The sequence below is a fragment of the Pagrus pagrus genome, assembly GCF_965226575.1.
Source record: "Pagrus pagrus genome assembly, chromosome: 13".
In the NCBI taxonomy this organism is placed as follows: domain Eukaryota; kingdom Metazoa; phylum Chordata; class Actinopteri; order Spariformes; family Sparidae; genus Pagrus; species Pagrus pagrus.
In genome coordinates, this window is record NC_140197.1 from 1,296,894 (window position 1) to 1,315,697 (window position 18,804).

The 18,804-nt window shown below is 44.3% G+C and overlaps 1 protein-coding gene across 5 annotated transcripts in view; it reads right to left on the bottom strand.

The window, feature by feature from the left end:
* The window catches only part of nbr1b (NBR1 autophagy cargo receptor b), a 75,472-nt gene that overhangs the window by 54,856 nt on the left and 1,812 nt on the right, over nucleotides 1–18,804 (bottom strand). For 2 of the 5 annotated variants that reach the window (XM_084372605.1, XM_084372604.1), the window contains exons 2-6: nucleotides 6,697–6,759; nucleotides 5,182–5,200; nucleotides 5,036–5,058; nucleotides 4,299–4,487; nucleotides 3,670–3,867 (exon numbers count right to left, since the gene is read on the bottom strand). In XM_084372605.1, coding sequence (XP_084228731.1) covers nucleotides 3,670–3,867; nucleotides 4,299–4,487; nucleotides 5,036–5,058; nucleotides 5,182–5,200; nucleotides 6,697–6,759 — 492 coding nt within the window. Of the gene's footprint in view, nucleotides 1–1,276; nucleotides 2,559–3,669; nucleotides 3,868–4,298; nucleotides 4,488–5,035; nucleotides 5,059–5,181; nucleotides 5,201–6,696; nucleotides 6,760–18,804 lie in introns of those variants that run through there. The other 3 variants (XM_084372607.1, XM_084372606.1, XM_084372608.1) reach the window with 2 other exon arrangements.

Below are 18,804 nucleotides of genomic sequence, written 5' to 3' on the forward strand. Positions count from 1 at the left end.
CTGCATTTCCATTTAACCCTTGTCTATAACCCTGACTCATTTGTTAATCCATATTGACATACACTCAATTGAAAACAGTACAAAGACCATATAATTAATGTTTAACCTCATCCACTCATTGATTTTTGTAAATATAAGCCTACTCTGAAATTGATGTAGCAACCTTCAGACAAGTCTGTACAGGGGCAACAAAAGACTGTGAAAGTTGTGGAATTCTCCATAAACACCTGCTTGGAACATTCCACGGGTAAACAGGTTCATTGGTAACAGGTATTAGTATCATGATTGGGTATGAAAGGGGCATCCTCAAAAGGCTCAGTCATTCACAGGCAAGGATGAGGCGAGGTTCAACACTTTGTCAAGCACATAATTGTATACAGGAGATTACTACATGGGCTCAGGAACTCTTTGTGAAACTGTCATCAGTAAACAGTTTGCTTGCAAATGATTGCATTCTGTTTTACACAGGGTCCAAACTTTTTGGAATCACGGTTGTATGAGTCCAAATTGCAACTGTCAGAAAATTTCAACACTTAGTATATTTTAACAGGTTCTTGGTTAGAACCAGGGGTTTCATTATAAGACTGACACATTACATTACTCCACTCAGGAGAATAGAAATATAGAAATGTACATGTATGAAGTCTCTGGCAGTTGCAGAGTCGCTAAACACCAATTCTGATGGTGTCACTCTGAGAGAGAACAAACCAACAAGGAAGAAGAACTAGTCTTCTCTTCTTACAAGTCTCTCGTAAGCGTAACATTTCTTTTATAAGCTGATGATACGGTTATTTACTGCTTTGCACCTACTCCTGCTAAGGCTTTTGCGTTCCTCAGCATGCATTTGATTGAGCACAAGAACAACTTTGTCAACTGCTACTCGTCCTAAATGCAGATAAAACAAAACTTCTGTTCTTTAACACTTCAAAAACAACAAGAACTCTCCTCTTGTCCGGCAACCATAGTGAGAGGATTCAGCTGTTCGTTATTCCCTCACCCCAATCACCTGTAGTTCTTGGGCTTCCATGGCTAAAGTTACATAACCCCCAGATTGACTGGTCCTCTGCCAAGATTGGAGGCTGGAGTGTTCACTGTCACTTTAATTGCCTTCATTCTGCTGCCCCTGCCTGTATAAATGTCACTCCTACCGTCCAGACACCTCCCGACCTCACCTCTGTCCCCGTCCCCTACCACGACTTAGGCGACGTGTTCAGTACAGATCGAGCACTTTCATTACCGCCCCACCGGCCTTACAACTGTGCCATAGACCTGCTACCTGGTGCTCCTCTCCCGTCGAGCCGTCTCTATAATCTCTTTCATCCAGAACGGGAAGCCATGGAGGTCTATATCTGGGACTGCCTCACTGCCGGTCTGATCCGTCCATCCTCTTCACCTGTCGGGGCGGGGTTTTTCTTTGTGGGGAAAAAGGATGGATCGCTGAGGGCCTGTATAGACTACAGAGGGTTAAACGAGATCACCATCAAGAAGTGTCCATTACCCCTTATCGACTCAGCCTTTGCCCCCCTGCACCAAGCCGCCATTTTTTTCCAAGTTGGACCTGCGCAATGCGTACCACCTGGTACGCATACGCGAGAGAGACGAGTGGAAAACAGCTTTCAATACACCTCTGGGCCACTTTGAATGTCTCGTCATGCCATTCGGTCTCACTAATGCCCCAGCTGTTTTCCAAAACCTTGTGAACGACGTACTCAGGGACATGCTGAATCGCTTTGTTTTTGTTTATTTGGATGATATACTAATTTTTTCCCGGACCCTTGAGGAACATATTCAGCATGTTCAGACGGTGCTACAAAGGCTGTTGGAGAATAAACTATTTGTTAAGGCTGAGAAATGTCTTTTTCACTCGACCTCAGTGGATTTTCTAGGGTTTGTCATAGAGAAGAGGCGGCTGAGGACGGCTCCATCTAAAGTGCAGGCGGTGACCAGCTGGCCGGTCCCAGAAAGCCAAAAGCATCTCCAACGCTTCCTGGGATTTGCTAACTTTTATCGCTGTTTTATTCGGGACTACAGCTGGGTGGCTGCTCCACTCACTCGGCTCACCTCCACCAAGCTCCCCTTCCTTTGGACACCTGCAGCGGAGGGGGCGTTTGCCCGATTAAAAGAACTGTTCTCCTCAGCCCCGGTCCTCGCACACCCGGACCCCGGTCTCCAGTTCGTGGTGGGGGTCGATGCCTCAGACACCGGAGTTGGAGCTGTTCTATCACAGCGAACCCCCTCTGATCACAAGCTACGTCCCTGTGCCTTTTTCTCTCGGCGTCTCTCCCCGGCCGAGATAAATTATGATGTGGGTAATCGGGAGCTGTTGTCCTCACCCTTCTGGAAGGAGCAGCTCACCCCTTCCTCGTTTGGACCTATCATCGAAACCTCACCTACCTATGCTCGGCCAAGCAGTTGAATTCCCACCAGGCTTGCTGGGCGCTGTTCCTGGGCCGTTTCCACTACACACTCAGCTACCGTCCAGGCTCCAGAAATACCAAACCTGATGCCCTCTCTCGTCAGTTCTCCATCTCAGATGAGGAGGGCGTGGCGAGCCCATCATCCCCCCCCCCCGGTGTGTGGTTGCTGCAGCCAGGTGGGACATTGAGCGGTCCATGAAAGCGGCGCAGCACACGCAGCCTCCCCAAAGTGACTGTCCTCCCGGCCGGATGTTTGTCCTGGACACCACCAGGTCCCAGGTGCTCCAGTGGGGGCATTCATATAAGCTGGCGTGTCACCCGGGTTTTCAGAGGACTCCGTCTCTCGTCCGACAGCATTTTCGGTGGCCCACGTTGTTTGCCGACACAAAAGCGTTGTTTGCCGTCTGCGCTCGCAGCAAAGCCTCCCACCGTGCACCTGCCGAATTTCTCTGACCACTGCCTGTCCCCCACCGACCCTGGTCGCACATCGTGGTGGACTTCGTCACAGGCCTGCCTCCCTCTGAAGGTAACTCGACTATACTCACCATTGTGGACAGGTTCTTTAAGGCTGTTCATTTTGTTCCCCTACCCAAACTCCCCTCAGCCTAAGAGAGACCACGAACCTCCTTGTCCTCCATGTGTTTAGACTTCATGGGATCCCTGTGGACATTGTGTCAGACCGGGGTCCGCAGTTCATCTCACAGGTTTGGAAGGCTTTCTGTAAGGCTATAGGGGCGTCAGTCAGCCTCACCTCCGGCTATCACTCGCAGTCTAAAGGCCAGACGGAGCGGGCAAACCAAGACCTAGAGGCTGTGTGTCCGCCAGTCACCCCGTCTCTCTCATCTTCCCTGGGTGGAGTACGCTCACAACACTCTGGTCTGCTCCGCTACAGGTATGTTGCCGTTCATGGCATCTAACGGCTGTCAACCCCCCCATTTCCCGAACAGGAGACTGCTGTGGCGGTTCCATCGGTGCAGGACCACCTGAGACGCTGTCGCCAGGTTTGGCTGGCTGCCCGCGCTGCCCTTCTCTGCACCACTGCACGGAACCAGCGCCTGGCTGACAAGCACCGCACACCGGTTCCTACCTACACCCCGGGTCAAAGAGTGTGGCTTTCGTCTAAGGACCTTCCTTTTCAGACTGACTCCCGGAAACTGGCTCCCAGGTACATCGGCCCATTTGAGATCGAAAGGATGATAAATCCTGTGGTGGCTAAAAGTACACCCCTCCTTTCATGTGTCTCTGCTGAAACCTGTCTCCTCCACTCCGTTGAAACTGTCAATGCTGTTCCACTCTGTCCCTGCTTGCCAGCTCCTCCGACTTCCTCCTTGCTGGCTCCGGTCCACACTGCCCACCTGCCTGCCTGCCTGCCTGTCAACCTGCCAGCCTGGTCGCCCCACTCTCGCCACCACCTGACAAGTACCGTCTCCGTTCTCTGAATTTGGGTCCGCTGAAAACATAACAGACATCTTAATTCTAATTAATACGTGGCAAAATGCAATAAGAATGACAACATAAGCATGAATAGTAGGACACTGCAATGTGCCCAAACATAAACATTTTTATGGTATCTATGTTACTGACTCATGTTTTGTGTGTAAGATAATTAGAACTAAAGATTTTGTTGGATTAACACTTCTCCAGAAAACAACAGCCAACAGTATGCTGACATTGATAATTTGTGTATATGAATTAACCAAACAGGAACTGTTGTTGTCTGTTATCCCATAAAATGAGCTGAAGTGATATCAATGATACCAGAGCACTCACAACGTTCTCCAAGGAATCATTATGCCTTTATCTTACTGAATCTGGGCTTCAAATGCACAATTTGTTACGTTTGCTGATTAGAATATGAACTGCAGTGTGCTATGATCTTACCATGCCCTGTTCTGGCACTGCAGCCTGGACTTTGCGGCTGACTACCTGGGCCAAAGCGGGGCAGTGCTGTGGGGGTCTGAAGCCCCTCTTGGGCTCTGTTCCACTGGCCTTAGTGGTGGGGACCCTCGCAGGCTGTCCCCGGGTCTCGTACACATTCATGTGCAGTCGGTTCCCCTGCCTCGCTGCACTCTGGGAAACAAGTAAACCGGTTAGTCTCACCTGCTGCCATTTTTGGATCAACAAAGTGCACCAGAACAATGAAATTCATATACATTTTATGCAGTGCCCGAAGATCGAATCATCAATCAAAGCCAATAAAAACAAATGGAAGAAGGCTGTCATACTGAAATTTTAGTTTTGTTGAGTGTTTCACAAAATCAGCTCATGCGCCAAGTAACATACAAGAAAACAGTCCACAAACGGTATCTGCAGTCCTAAACGCAACCTGGTAGCCCATATTTTCTTGGGTCCCATCAAGTTTGTGTCAGCAGAACTCCAAAATGCCTGCTTCTACACTGATTCTAACCAGAAAGTGAATGACTGAATTATTTTTACAGCTTCAAAAATGTGGGTCTTGCATACGATTAAGTCTGAAAATTGGTCAAAAGTCATTACAATATTAACATCGTCATGTTTTTAACATTCAACGTGAGCAGAGCTAAATGTCCTCCTTTTTTCCCCATTAGTATATACAGTACAGGAAAAGTGAATAGTAGCTTAACATCAAATCTGCTTACCTTCAATGCCTCCTCATATTCCCCTGGAATATAAGCAGGAACATTAATTATTAACATAACATTAATATACAGCTCACTCTAAATCTTATAGATTGTTCTGGTTTTGTTCAACATACCATGTCTTATGACTGTTTATGGTTACTTACCTTGGCTGTTAATGGACACCTGGAGGAAGAAAAGGGAAGATGTTTTTATGTTTATTCGTATTTATCTATCGTGACACCCCCTGGTTATGAAGGCTACATAATATTCAGCAGACAGTAAACTGAGGGTGTAGAGCTTGGTACAAGTGGGAATTTAACAGGTTTACAGAAAGATGCCTCTGAGTTGCATTAGGGGAAATGCAGGATCCGCTGGGCAACTGCATTAACAGTAACTGAATCTGACATTACGATTCTCTAACCAACTTAATTTTAGCCATACTGATGTGTTTGATAAATTCATTCCACCAAACAGGCTGCCACCTTCCACCCATGTACAACAAATAATTGAACTCCACAGATTGATTTAAGGTGACAGGGCTGCACTGTATAGTTCAAAGCTTCAAAGCTTTATGCATAATGCTGACAATCAACATTTGAATGCCACACATTTTATTTGTACAACCACATTCAAGTGGTGGCTGCTTATGATTGTTTCAGACTTGTGGGATCCAAGTATTTCCCAAAACTCCAGAGCATTGTTAAGTCTGAGAGTCAACATTTATTGAAACAAATTAGATGTAATTATGTCCAAAATTCATCCATGTTCTCATCTATGGGAATATTCTGCTTCAATTCATATTTGTCATTTCTTCTAGCCTTTTAAAAAATAGCCAAAAAACTGTTTGCTCTTCTGCTCCCCGCACACAAAGCGAGGAGTCATGCAGCACTCTTGCAACACCGTGAATTACATTTAAACCATGGGCCGGGTGAATACTCAATTCTGATTGGCTGCAGTGTGTCTATTAACTCCTGATTTATGGACACCTATAGAACTACTAAATGGTTCCAGTGAAACTGTCTGTTCACCATTCTAATTCAATGCATATAGCCTGTATCTAATCTGAATATCTTATTTACAACACAGAGTGTAGTCCTTCAATGCATCATCCTATGAACACCACAGGTGTTGCCAGGGAAACAGTTTGTGAAAACATAAGATTTTGATCACAAAATGCATACAATTTTTAAAACAAAAGTTTTTGTTTTTCTGACAGCAGACCATGGTATAAGAGTGATAATATCCTCAGAGGTGTCCATAATCAGGAAGTAATTTCTCACTAGGCATTATCCCTTACTTCTACTGTATAACCACAATACCAAAACATCTATTTCAGCTCTAACACTATAGTAGCAAACTACTTAAGTCATTAGATGTATCTTCATTTGCTCGGGGCTCCATCAAACCATTGAACAAATTGACAGTTTGGAAGCGTTTTAAGATTCTTGATGATGAATCACTTTTTTTAAATTGTGAATTTAGTTCAAGAGTTTGTTTTTGGGGACGATGACATCATAAACGTTAACAGCAGACATTCAAAGCTTCATTTAAAAACCTCAATAGAAGCGTCAAATGTAAAAAAGAAAAAAAAAAGGCATTTGGTATTAGCTGATATTGCCCAGCCTGTCCGTCAAGTATGAAAACATCCAATGCTAGAGTGACAAAAGAAAGAGTCTCACCTCCTCATTCTCCTCATCAAAATATGTCAGCTGTAGACTGCAAAGGCCAAATGATCGCTTCACCTGTACACCAAACACACAGGCAGACAGATGAGGAAAGGGGATGATGAGTCAGCTGTCCTATATGGACATGAGACATACAATGTCAGACCTTACAGTCATTTCAATTGGGATGAACTAAGATGTGTGTGTGTGTGTGTGTGTGTGTGTGTGTGTGTGTGTGTGTGTGTGTGTGTGTTTGTGTGTGTGTTTGAGGGGGGGATTCAGTGATAGATGCCAAGGGACGTAGTGAGCACAGTTTGTTTCTCCGTGTATGTAGGAACTCAGTGGACTCAGTGGCTCTTGTTGATGGACTGGACTATTGTAATTCTCTATTATCAGGCTGCCCTAACAAGTCTCTAAAGAGTCTCCAGCTGGTCCAGAATGCTGCAGCACGTGTACTGACAGGAACTAAGAAAAGAGATCATATTACTCCTGTACTGGCCTCTCTGCACTGGCTCCCTGTAAAATCAAGAATAGAGTTTAAAATCCTTCTCCTAACTTACAAAGCTGTTAATGGTCAGGCACCATCATATCTCCAGGAGCTCATATTACCCTATCACCCAACTAGAGCATTACGCTCCCAGAACGCAGGATTACTTGTAGTTCCTAAAGTCTCCAAAAGTAGAATGGGAGCCAGAGCCTTCAGTTATCAAGCTCCTCTTCTGTGGAACCATCTTCCTGTTTTGGTCCGGGAGGCGGACACCCTCTCTACCTTTAAGAGTAGACTTAAGACCTTCCTCTTCGATAGAGCTTATAGTTAGGGCTGGTCCAGGACAGGCCCAGGCCTGTCCTGGACGAGCTCTTAGTTATGCTGCTATAGGCCTAGCCCGGGGGACAATGACACACTGAGCTTCTCTCTCCTCCCCTCTCCTCTCCTCTCCATCTGTATACATTATGCCTGTATACATGCCCCATCTCTGCATGTCACTGACTTGCTTCTTCCCCGGAGTCCTTGTGCTTTCTAGTCCTACAGGCTCCCTTGGATCCTGGCCGCGCCCGGGTCGTGGATCATGGATGCGCCCACTGCTATGGCCCTGCCTGATCGTGGATGCGCCCACTGCTATGGCCCTGCCTGATCGTGGATGCGCCTACTGCTATGGCCCTGCCTGATCGTGGATGCACCTACTGCCATGACCCTGCCTGACACCCACCACTACTGTCGCTAATATTAGTCACATCTCTGTTACATACGTTCCACTACTATTATCGTACTGCATTGCTACATACCATCCTTGCCATTGATCATTACTACTGTTATCACTAGTAATCACATTTCCATGTGCATTTCATCATTATTGCTGTAATACATCTTTGTGTACTTTCACTCCTGTCAACCATCGCTTATAATTGAATACATTGTGATCTTGTTGATCTGCTCTGTACATGCGACATCTATTGCACGTCTGTCCGTCCTGGGAGAGGGATCCCTCCTCTGTGGCTCTCCCTGAGGTTTCTTCCGCATTTTTTCCCTGTTAAAAGGGCCTTTTTTGGGGCAAGTTTTTCCTCACTCGAATCGAGGGTCGAAGGACAGAGGGTGTCGTCTCTGTACAGATTGTAAAGCCCTCTGAGGCAAACTGTGATTTGTGAATTTGGGCTATACAAATAAAATTTGATTTGATTTGATTTGATTTGATCCCGGCTCAGCCAGAGGAAGCTGTGTTCAGGGAGTGGGCTCTGTTCACTCTCCTGCTGGCTCCTTACTGGCTGAGAGCTGGATGCTTTATCCAGATGACATTCTTCCTTCTGTTGCCCTCTGTTTCTCTTCATTGTGCTGTGATGATGAACCAGTACTTGTTGCTTTAAGCAAAGTGTGTCAGATGAAAAAACGATAACGCTAAGCCTGTACACCAAGCCCACTTGCATGTCTCTCATTGGTAGAACAACAACTCAAAGTGAAGTCTGGCATCTGTGACTCAGCAGCACTCAGCACTCCCCCAGGCTGCTGTGACCAAGAGAGATGGACCATAAATCCAAAGGTGGAGGGCTCAGAGACCCTATTTCACCTTTTTTCTTGGCACTGGCCGTTTACAATGCCAAGGATTGAAAAGCAGGTTAGGGTCTGGTCTTTTGCCCTCAAAGTTCTCAGTGGCTCCAGGTTCATTTTAGCTCATTGGTACACTATTAGCACCATTTCAATGCAGGAAATTAACAACAGAAAAACAACAAAAAACACAATCAGTCAATGACATGGCTCTCTGCCTACTTTGTGGACAAGTTCTGGGAAATACATTTGAGCTCTGCTCAGGAGGTGACACCAAATGCAAATTGTGCAACAAGGATGACTACAACAAACATCTCTACCATCTGATATGGGGATACAACACACAGCCAAACGGAGGAAGATGAAAGAACACAAAATAAGATTGAAACTAGTCTCGAAAATGGCACTCAGTAGAGGGAATACCTCCTCCAAGTCCCAACAGTCTCCTTTAATTCAATCAAGTCAACCCAATATTAGACTCGATAGCCTTGTATCACTCTAAATCTTAAACCACCCATAAGTTCTTAACCATAATTTAAACTCAGCAGATCTAGGATCAGCATCAAATTGTACTCACTCATAGATCCCAGCCACCTAAATACACCAGATTTTTTTCATCAAGGGAATAAGGCATTTCCTTGAGAAATGAATGGAAATGTTGAAAGATGCCCTATCTAACAATGTTAAAGAACCTGAGAAAAAGTTCTTGGATCTGTCACTTCATCTTGATCCAAACCAAACGTTATTAGGGTCTATTCTGGTCACAGGACCCATCCTCCATCCATCATTGTGTAATCCTGATGACAAACCAACCAACAAACAATCATACAGACACAGGTGAAAACATAACTCCTCCTTGGTGGAGATAAAAAGAATTGCAATTCATTCATTGTTGTAGATCAACACTGAACGCCATTATGGGTCTCCCACTGCCTTGTTCCAGCCTCAGTACTGCCCGACATAAGTCAGTCCCTTAATAGCAGTAGTCATAGTCATAGTAATGGAGCCAAACTATATCGGTTGTAGATGAGTCATCCAGGTCATGGTAAATCTAGGTGCTGTATCGTAGGCAACTGGACTAGTTTCAGTTTCTTGAAGACGTTTCACCTCTCATCCCAGAAGGCAAGGCACGTTTATTTATATTGTACAATTCAGTTTAAAATACATTAAAACAAAACCTTAAACCAAGTTAAGAAATCTTTCCTACGCCAGCTTCCTGGTTTTTGCTGGATTTACCTCCCATTGTTCTACTTGTCACTCGTCCCAGTGCACTGTATATTCATCCTTAAGACCCGGTCGTCACCGTGAATTCAGTTTGTTTACGCTACAAATTCTGAAAAAAAGCAGCCAACCAGTGGCGATAACCCCAAGTGACCCCTTGTCTCCACTTGGTTCCACACGGCCCTGAGTTGGCCCCCAATCCAGCGGTAAAACAGCTTAATAGGAAAAAACACCTTTTCTTCCTATTAGCTCCGGCGTTCCCAGAACCCGGTGTTACTGAATTGGTCCGAGTCGCCCAACTATCACAATGATCAACAGAAATCCAGCAAAAATAACTATTCAATTAAAAAAAGAAAAATTGACAAGAATAGAAAATAAAAGGCACAGTGCAGTTCAAAGCCTTAAAATTGCTTCAGTGAAAGGCAGTGGCAAACAGAAAGGTCTTCAGCCTTGATTTAAAAGAGGTGAGAGTCGGAGCAGACCTGCAGTTTTCTGGGAGTTTGTTCCAGATATGTGGAGCATAATAACTGAGCGCTGCTTCTCCATGTTTAGTTTTGACTCTAGGGACTGAAAGCAGACCTGAGCCTGATGACCTCAGAGGTCTGGATGGTTCGTAACGTGGCAGCAGATCAGAAATGTATTTTGGCCCGAAACCATTCAGGGCTACAAACCAACAGCAGGATTTTGAAATCTATTCTTTGACTGACAGGAAGCCAGTGTAAAGATCTGAGAACTGGAGTGATGTGATCTACTTTTTGGGTTCTTGTTAGGACTCGAGCAGCAGCGTTCTGAATCAGCTGCAGCTGTCTGATGGATTTTTTAGAGTCCTGTAAAGACACCGTTACAGTAGTCCAGTCTGCTGAAGATAAATGCATGGATAAGTTTTTCCAAATCCTGCCAAGAAAATCCTTTTATCCTGGATATATTCTTAAGATGATAGTAGGCTGACTTTGTAATTGACTTAATGTGACTGCTGAAATTCAGGTCTGAGTCCATGATTACACCAAGGTTTCTTGCTTGGTTTGCAGTTTTCAACATTACAGAATGAAGCTGAGCAGAGACTGTGAGTCGTTCTTCCTTGGCTCCAAAATCAATTATTTCAGTCTTATCTTTGTTTAACTGAAGAAAACTTTGACACATCCAATCATTGATTTGTTCAACGCATCTACTTAGCGTTTGCATGGGATTATAGTCCCCTGGTGATATGGTTATGTCAATTTGTGTGTCTTCTGCATAACTATGGTAACATATTTTGTTGTTTTACATTATCTGAGCTATAGGAAGCATGTAAATGTTGAATAGTAGAGGCCCCAGAATGGAGCCCTGGGGTACTCTGCTTGTCATTTTCATCCGCTCAGATGTGTAATTACCAATAGACACAAAGTAGTCTCTATCATTTAGATAGGATTTAAACCAATTTAGTGCTGTACCAGAGAGTCCCACTCAGTTTTCCAGTCGGTCCAGTAGTATGTTGTGGTCGACTGTGTCAAACGCAGCACTGAGATCCAGTAGTACTAAGACTGAAATTTTGCCACTGTCTGTGTTTAAATGAATGTCATTGATGACCTTGACTCAGTGCTGTGATGTGGTCCTGATGAAATCCTGATTGGAAGACATCAAAACAGCCATTTACTATTAAGTAATTGTTCAGCTGTTGAAAAACAGCTTTTTCAATTATTTTATTTAAAATAGGGAGGTTTGATATGGGCCTATAATTATTCATTACTGATGTGTCTAGATTGTTCTTCTTCAGGAGAGGTTCAATAACTGCAGTTTTCATGGCTTGGGGGGGAAGACGCCTGAGAGAAGAGACATGTTGACAATCTGTAGCAGATCTGGAGTCATGCAGTCTGAAACTTTTTTGAAGAACCCTACTGGTAAAATATCAAGGCAGCAGGAGGAAGATTTCAAATGTTGTATTATTTCTTGCAGGTTTTTGTCATTGATTTGGTCAAATTGTGTCATGGTGTTAGAGTCTGTTTTAGGTGGACACATGGACAACACACCTCCTGTACCTGGTACGGTGGCAGAGACCGCTTGTCTAATTTTCTGAATTTTGTCAGTGAAGAAGGATGCAAATTCATTACAGGCCCTGGTAGATAGATGTTCAGAGGCTACTGGCACAGGAGGGTTTGTTAGCCTGTCGACAGTAGCAAACAGGGCATGTGCATTATTATTTTTGGTGATAATGTCTGAAAAGAAGGACTGCCTTGACTTTTTCAGTTCTAAATTAAAAATGTAAAGTCTCTCTTTATAAATGTCAAAATGAACCTGGAGATTTGTTTTTCACCACCTGCGCTCTGCTTTTCCACATTCCTTTTTATCCATTTTGACCAGCACGGCATTTCTCCAAGGAGATTTTTTCTTACCAGAGACCACCTTCACTTTAGTGGGTGCAATGGCATCAATAACATTTGTAACTTTAGAACTGAAGTGATCTACAAGGTCATTGACTGAGAACCTGGAGAGGTTCAGTGAATATGTCCCTGGTGTTTTCAGTGACACTTTGAGACGACCTCAGTTTGAACATTTGTGTACACACATATATCACTCTCAAAGAAAACACAGTAATGATCAGAGAGAGTAACATCAGATACCAGAACCTTAGAAATGTTCAGACCCTTGGAGATAACCAAGTCTAGGATGTGGCCCCTGTTGTGTGTGTGCTGCGTCACATGCTGAGTGAGTCCAAAGTTATCAAGGACACAACACAATTCTGTAGTCCATCTGTCCTCAGGTTTGTCGACATGGATGTTAAAGTCTCCAACAATTAACACGCAATCAAAGTCAGTGCAGATAAGAGACAGTAACTCAACAAGGTCATCAAAAAAATCCATACAGTATTTAGGTGCCCCACCAGCTCCAACTCTCAACGTCACTTCAGATGAGATATCCGGGACTGAGGTTGTTAGAGCAATCAAGAGCCTCAAAGACAACAAGGCGCCGGGACTTGATGAGGTGACAGCTGAGCTGTTGAAGCACGGTCAGGAGGTCGTTGTGGAGAGCCTCACTCGCTTGTCCAATGCAATTTGGCATGCTGAAGAAGTTCCAGCCGACTGGAGACGTGGGGTTATTGTGACGCTGCCTAAGAAGGGAAACCTCGGGGACTGTAATAACTGGCGGGGAATCACACTGCTGTCTATCCCCGGCAAGGTATTCTGCAGTGTGATGCTCCAACGCCTAAAGGACGAGGTGGATAACATCTTAAGGGAAGAACAAGCTGGCTTCAGGAAGGGGAGGTCCTGCTCCGAGCAAATCTTCACACTTCGCAACATCATTGAACAGTGCCAAGAACATCAGACACTCCTCATGGTCAATTACATCGATTTCAAGAAAGCTTTCGACAGCATCCACCGGGAATCACTGTGGCAGATCGTCCAGCTATATGGCATACCACCAAAGTATATCAACATCTTCAGGTCGCTGTACCACAACTCTACTTGCAGAGTCAAAACTAACAATGGCACAACCAACGACTTCGACATTGTGACCGGTGTGAGACAGGGTTGCATCCTGTCACCATTACTGTTCATAATTGTCATTGACTTTGTGATGAAGAAGTCCATCACCGGGGCAAACTTTGGCATCAAGTGGGGAGGGGGCAGATTAACTGACCTGGACTTTGCGGACGACTTGGCTCTGGTTAGTCATACTCAGCTTGCACTCCAGGAGATGACCAACAACCTCCATGAGCACGGAGAAAAAGTCGGACTACGGATAAGCCAAGAAAAGACCAAGGCCATGGCCGTTGATCAAGTCCAACACCTTCCACCACTCACTATAGGTGGACATGACATAGAGTATGTTGACGACTTCACCTATCTTGGAAGTAACATCTCAAGTACAGGAGACGTGGAGAAAGACATCAGTAACAGAATTGGCAAAGCTGCAGGAGTGTTCCAACGGCTCCAAAACATCTGGTCGTCTAAAGCCATCACAACGGCCATCAAGCTACGTCTCTACATGTCAGTGGTCATACCAACAGCGACTTATGCCTGTGAGACGTGGATGAAGACAGCCAGCATCACCAACAAGCTGGACGTTGTCCACCGACGATGCCTCAGATCCATCCTGAAGATCTCCTGGAGAGACCACATCACCAACGAGGAGGTGATGAGAAGGGCGGGTGTAGCAGTTGTCTCCGAAAGGAGAAGGAGAATGACGGGACACGTACTCCAACTGCCAGGAGAGAGACCGGCAAGTGTGGCAATGGACTGGATGCCAGAAGGTGGAGTGGGGAAGAGAGGGAGGCCGAAGAAGACGTGGAGGCAGACAGCCAAGGAAGACCTGAGCGAGATGGGTATCAGCTGGCACGGAGCAAGAAGAGCCGCCAAAGAACGGAACAAATGGAGGGGACTCATTGCCAATGTTCCAATAGGAACGGGAGGAACTAAGTCTAAGTAAGTAAGTAAGATGTTTAGAAATATAGCCCGAGAAGATGAGTATAACTGAAGAGCCACATATTCAAAAGAAGTAAAACATTTGCTTGCATTTGAGCAACTCATTAAACAGAATACTTACACCGCCTCCTTTTTATGCTTTCTAGTCTCACTTATGAAAGAGAAATTTGGAGGGCTTGACTCAATGTGAACAGCTGCACTGTTATCTTGGTCTAACCAGGTTTCAGTTAAAAATATAAAATTAAGATTGTGTTTGATGATAAAATCATGTTTTCCTGCCAGAGACCTGATGTTTAATAAAGCTAAATTTAAAGAGTCAAAACCAGCTGTGCAATCTTTTGTTACAGCTTGTGGCTGATGAGGAATGGAAGCTCAATTTAATAGATTGGCAGATTTATTAAGGCACTTCCTGTTTCTCAGCAAATTCACCATTTTTCTATTACCTGTAAACACAGGAATTGAGGAAGCTTCCTGAACTCCAAGGGGCCCCGGCTTTTCTGGGGGGAAGACATTAACGATATCAACTTCGTAGCCTGGACCCGGCACATATCAGTTAGAGTTACGATGTGCTTTGCTGCTATCAGACTGTAGAGACAGAGGATGAGAGGTGGAGGGGCGCGATGACATTTCGATGATGGTTGTTTCAAGCGTGGCGGTGGGAAGGGGGCCGGGTGGTGAGAGAGATTCAGGGGAGAGAAAATGGGATTTGGACATGGTGTGAGTTTGATTCCAGCACTGACAAGCTTTTTCATCTCATCTGTGAAATCCAGGAGGGGGGAGGAGGGGGAGAGGGTTACTGGAGAGGGCGGAGAGTTGGGTGGGGTTCGGGGTGGTGGAGAGTGGAAGTTCCCTCTTGTTGAGACCAGAGGGCACTCCTCTTTGGGGGGCAAAGATGGCGGCGGTGAAGACTCCTCCTCCTGGCATAGCTGTCTTCTCTGTTTGAAGCTTATCTCAGGCAGTAGTAGTTCTCCTCCCGAGTGCTGACTTATCAGTTGTTTTGGTTTGTCTCGCTTGTTGTCCTTGGCAGGAGGAACTGATGTGTGGTGCACAGAGTAAAATATGTTGGAGGTTAACAACCTTACTCCTGACTTGTTGAGGCAAAATCCATCTGCCTTAAAGAGGTGTCTGTGTTCCCAGAAAATGTTAAAATTGTCAATAAAGTTCACTGATTGAGCGGCACATGTAGCTTTGAGCCATCTGTTCAACATCAACAACCTGCTGAATCTCTCATCACCTCTTCGGACAGTTGGTAGAGGACTGCTGACAAACACCACAGTATCAAGAGATCTGACTTTGCTCAACAGATCAATAAAGTCTTGTTTCAATACCTCAGATTGTTGCTTCACAACATCACAGGCCCCTGTGTGTAAGATGAGAGATTTCGCTGTCGGATGTCCAGAATTTTTCCTGAGATGTCAGAGACCATATCATTGATAAAACAGATTACTTTGGTGTTCTTCTTGCTGCAAAAGCTGTTTACCTCCTTCACAGCAGCATCACCCACGATCAGTGTTTGAGGCCCAGTCATTAGCTCTCTCTGTTGCCCTTCACTTCTGAATTTGGTCTCATATTTTTTGTGTTTTTTCCTGGTGTTTTTCAGGTCATGCGACGGAGAGCTTGCAAGGTCTTGTGAGAGTTCTTGTGAGAGTGGAGCAAATCTGTTCTTCAGATGTATTTTTGTTATTTGGGTAGGCTTGCTCTTACTTTTTGTTTTCGCTGCTGTCCACGGCTGTTTCCTCCTTGGTACGGGGGTTGAGGATGCACTCCTTTCAGATGATAGTGCAGGCCAACCAGTCGCATCACAAATCTCAGGGCGCTGGGCTCTGCCTGTTACTCGTTTTCCCATATCCTATGTGAAGGATTTATCTTTAGGCTTTGCGCCAAGAGTGTTCCAGCAAGGAGGAATATTCCTGGGTTTATTATCCAGTCCACAGTACTCCTCTTCCGTTGTAGCATTGTTGGGGCTAATTAGCCATGTGTTAGCAGGCTCTTGTCTGCTGTTCTGATTCCATGGAAGAGTAGTTTCGTTCCCATATAGTCCGTTCACTTCCACATTTACTTCTATTTGGTGGACCTTGGTTTCCAGCACAGCTGGTGCTAGTTAGCCTTAGCTGCTAACAGGCTTGTGCTCCTTGTTAGGCCTCGTTCAGAAAGTGCTGAAGAGTTCGGAAAAAATGTTGAAATGAGGCAGCAATATACTTTATCTCCAATTAATTATGCTCCCTTTCTGAATGAATGATAGTGGACAAAGGAAAGCAGAAGCGAGAGCAAGCAGAAAAGCGTCTGCATCCATGCAGATACAGGAAGTGTAGCTGAAGCTTCTTCAGTTCTAACTAACTGGAGGGGAGTGTCTTCACAGAGTCGTTAAGGACGCGTGTGAGTTTTATCATATCGGTTGTATGATAATATCTGCCAATATTGGCGTATCATAGATAGATCGTATTGCCATTGTTGTCTGTTACGCTTGGATATGAAAACTTTTATTTTTTAGAGATTATAAAGCAGAAGAAGATGCTTGGGATAATTCATAATGATAATAATTTTAGTTTCAGTGCACTGCTGTTTTTTGAGACAATAAAGTTTTTAACTTATTTTACTGTTAAACAGTAAAATGTCTGGCCTCTGTCACATATCTTTGCCCCGAGTGTTTGAGTGATCATTGCAAAAATGTGTATGTCGGCCGATATCAAAATCGGAATTTATTACTCCCTAATATCGGCATCAGCCTCAAAAATCAAATGTCAGTGGGACTAATTAAGTATATTAAAAACATTGTGGTTGTAAATAAAATACCAGTGGGAATGCCCCACAATGCCATGTTCACTTATTGTTCAGCCCATACTAATGAGCAACAGTCTGGAATTTCTGACAGCTATGATACGTCCCACTCTGTGGAATGAACAAAAGGAGTGTTAACAAACAAGATGGTTGCAAAGCCGACATAAATTCCAGTTACATCCGAATAAAAGCTAATATCAACACTAATACAACAAATCGACTAATGAAAAAGATGCTATATGCTGTTTTATCTAGTTTCACTTGTTAGTGGGGTCAGCTGCAAATATGTCCCCCCCAAGAGTAGTTCACTCAGGCTATTTATATGATATGTGACTATGAGGCTAGCAGTCAGGTAAACATCTTGGAATAATGAGTGAGCACTACCAGTCAAAACAACAGGGGGTGTTCCTGTTCTTCCCATTCTGTACACACTGTGTGAAGCCCCACGATACAGGGGTCAGAAGTCCCTGCAGTGGAAAAGGATCCTTTATAATTAGTGGACTCTGCTGTCCATTAACAGGAGCTGAAAGTCAAGCATATAGACATGGAATCTACATTGACAATATATTAGAGTAAAACTGTTGCGCTGAAGAGCTCAGTGACTTTCAATGTGTAATATTTCCAAAAAGTCAGTTGGTCAAATCTCTGCTTTGCTATATTTTCCTCGGCCCAACAGAATTTCTCATGTTTTAAGAGAAGATAAAACATTCTTCTTCTTACAGGTGAAAAGTAGCTAAAGTTCATAAGCAATCAACACACTGTTGCTCAGCTCAGTACACTATTTCTGCTATGGATGAGCATGAACTGGTGCGGCCAGCAGCTAATGGTGGCTGTTAGCTATGTGAAAGTAAGCTTTGCTGTATATGGAACATTACTGGTTAAGGTTGTTGATTTTTTTTGTAATTTCTGCCATTTTTACAATAGTAATAGCTGAAGGTTGAGTGCTAATTTAAATGTTAAATCATCAACATTACATTACTATTAAGAATATAATTTTAAAATGTGCTACTTTGGCTCTAACGTAGCAGCCTCTCTGTCTGTAGTAGACTCTGTGGTCTCACTCAAACACTGCCAACAACACTATCTGATTGGTTATACATCACACATAATTGCCTATCAACAGTGAACTATGAATTTGCAAAGTAACTAGTAACTATCAAATAAATGTAGTGGAGTGGAATTATAAAGTAGCAGAAGATGAAAATACTCAAGTACATTTCTTCAAATTTGCACTGAGTAATTTGTAGTCAATTACATTCCATCACTGGTTAATTCTAAATTTTGACACTAAGATTTTCATTTTTGCTGCAAATGTATATTGGTTCCAAATATCGGTTATCGGTCTCTTGGATGGAACAACAAAAACCTGTCGGTCAAACCCTACTCTGTACCAATCAGCACTAAGTGAGAACCAGACAACAGTTGGGTGACAGCTCAACAACAGTCCAGCTGCTTGAAATGTGTTATCCATGGTGACTCATGAGCCACATGGTTTGGGATTGCAGCCACAGATGCAGATTGAGTACAGATTCCACAAACACAGTCTGCCTGACCTCCTCCTTCCACACCAAGCACTCGTCTGACGTGATCATGCCTAGGGATGTACCTACATGCCTCAGGTATTTGTTGTCCACTGTGTGAACACAAACTAGCTGGTTTCTCTGTATTATGAATGTGGTGTGTCGA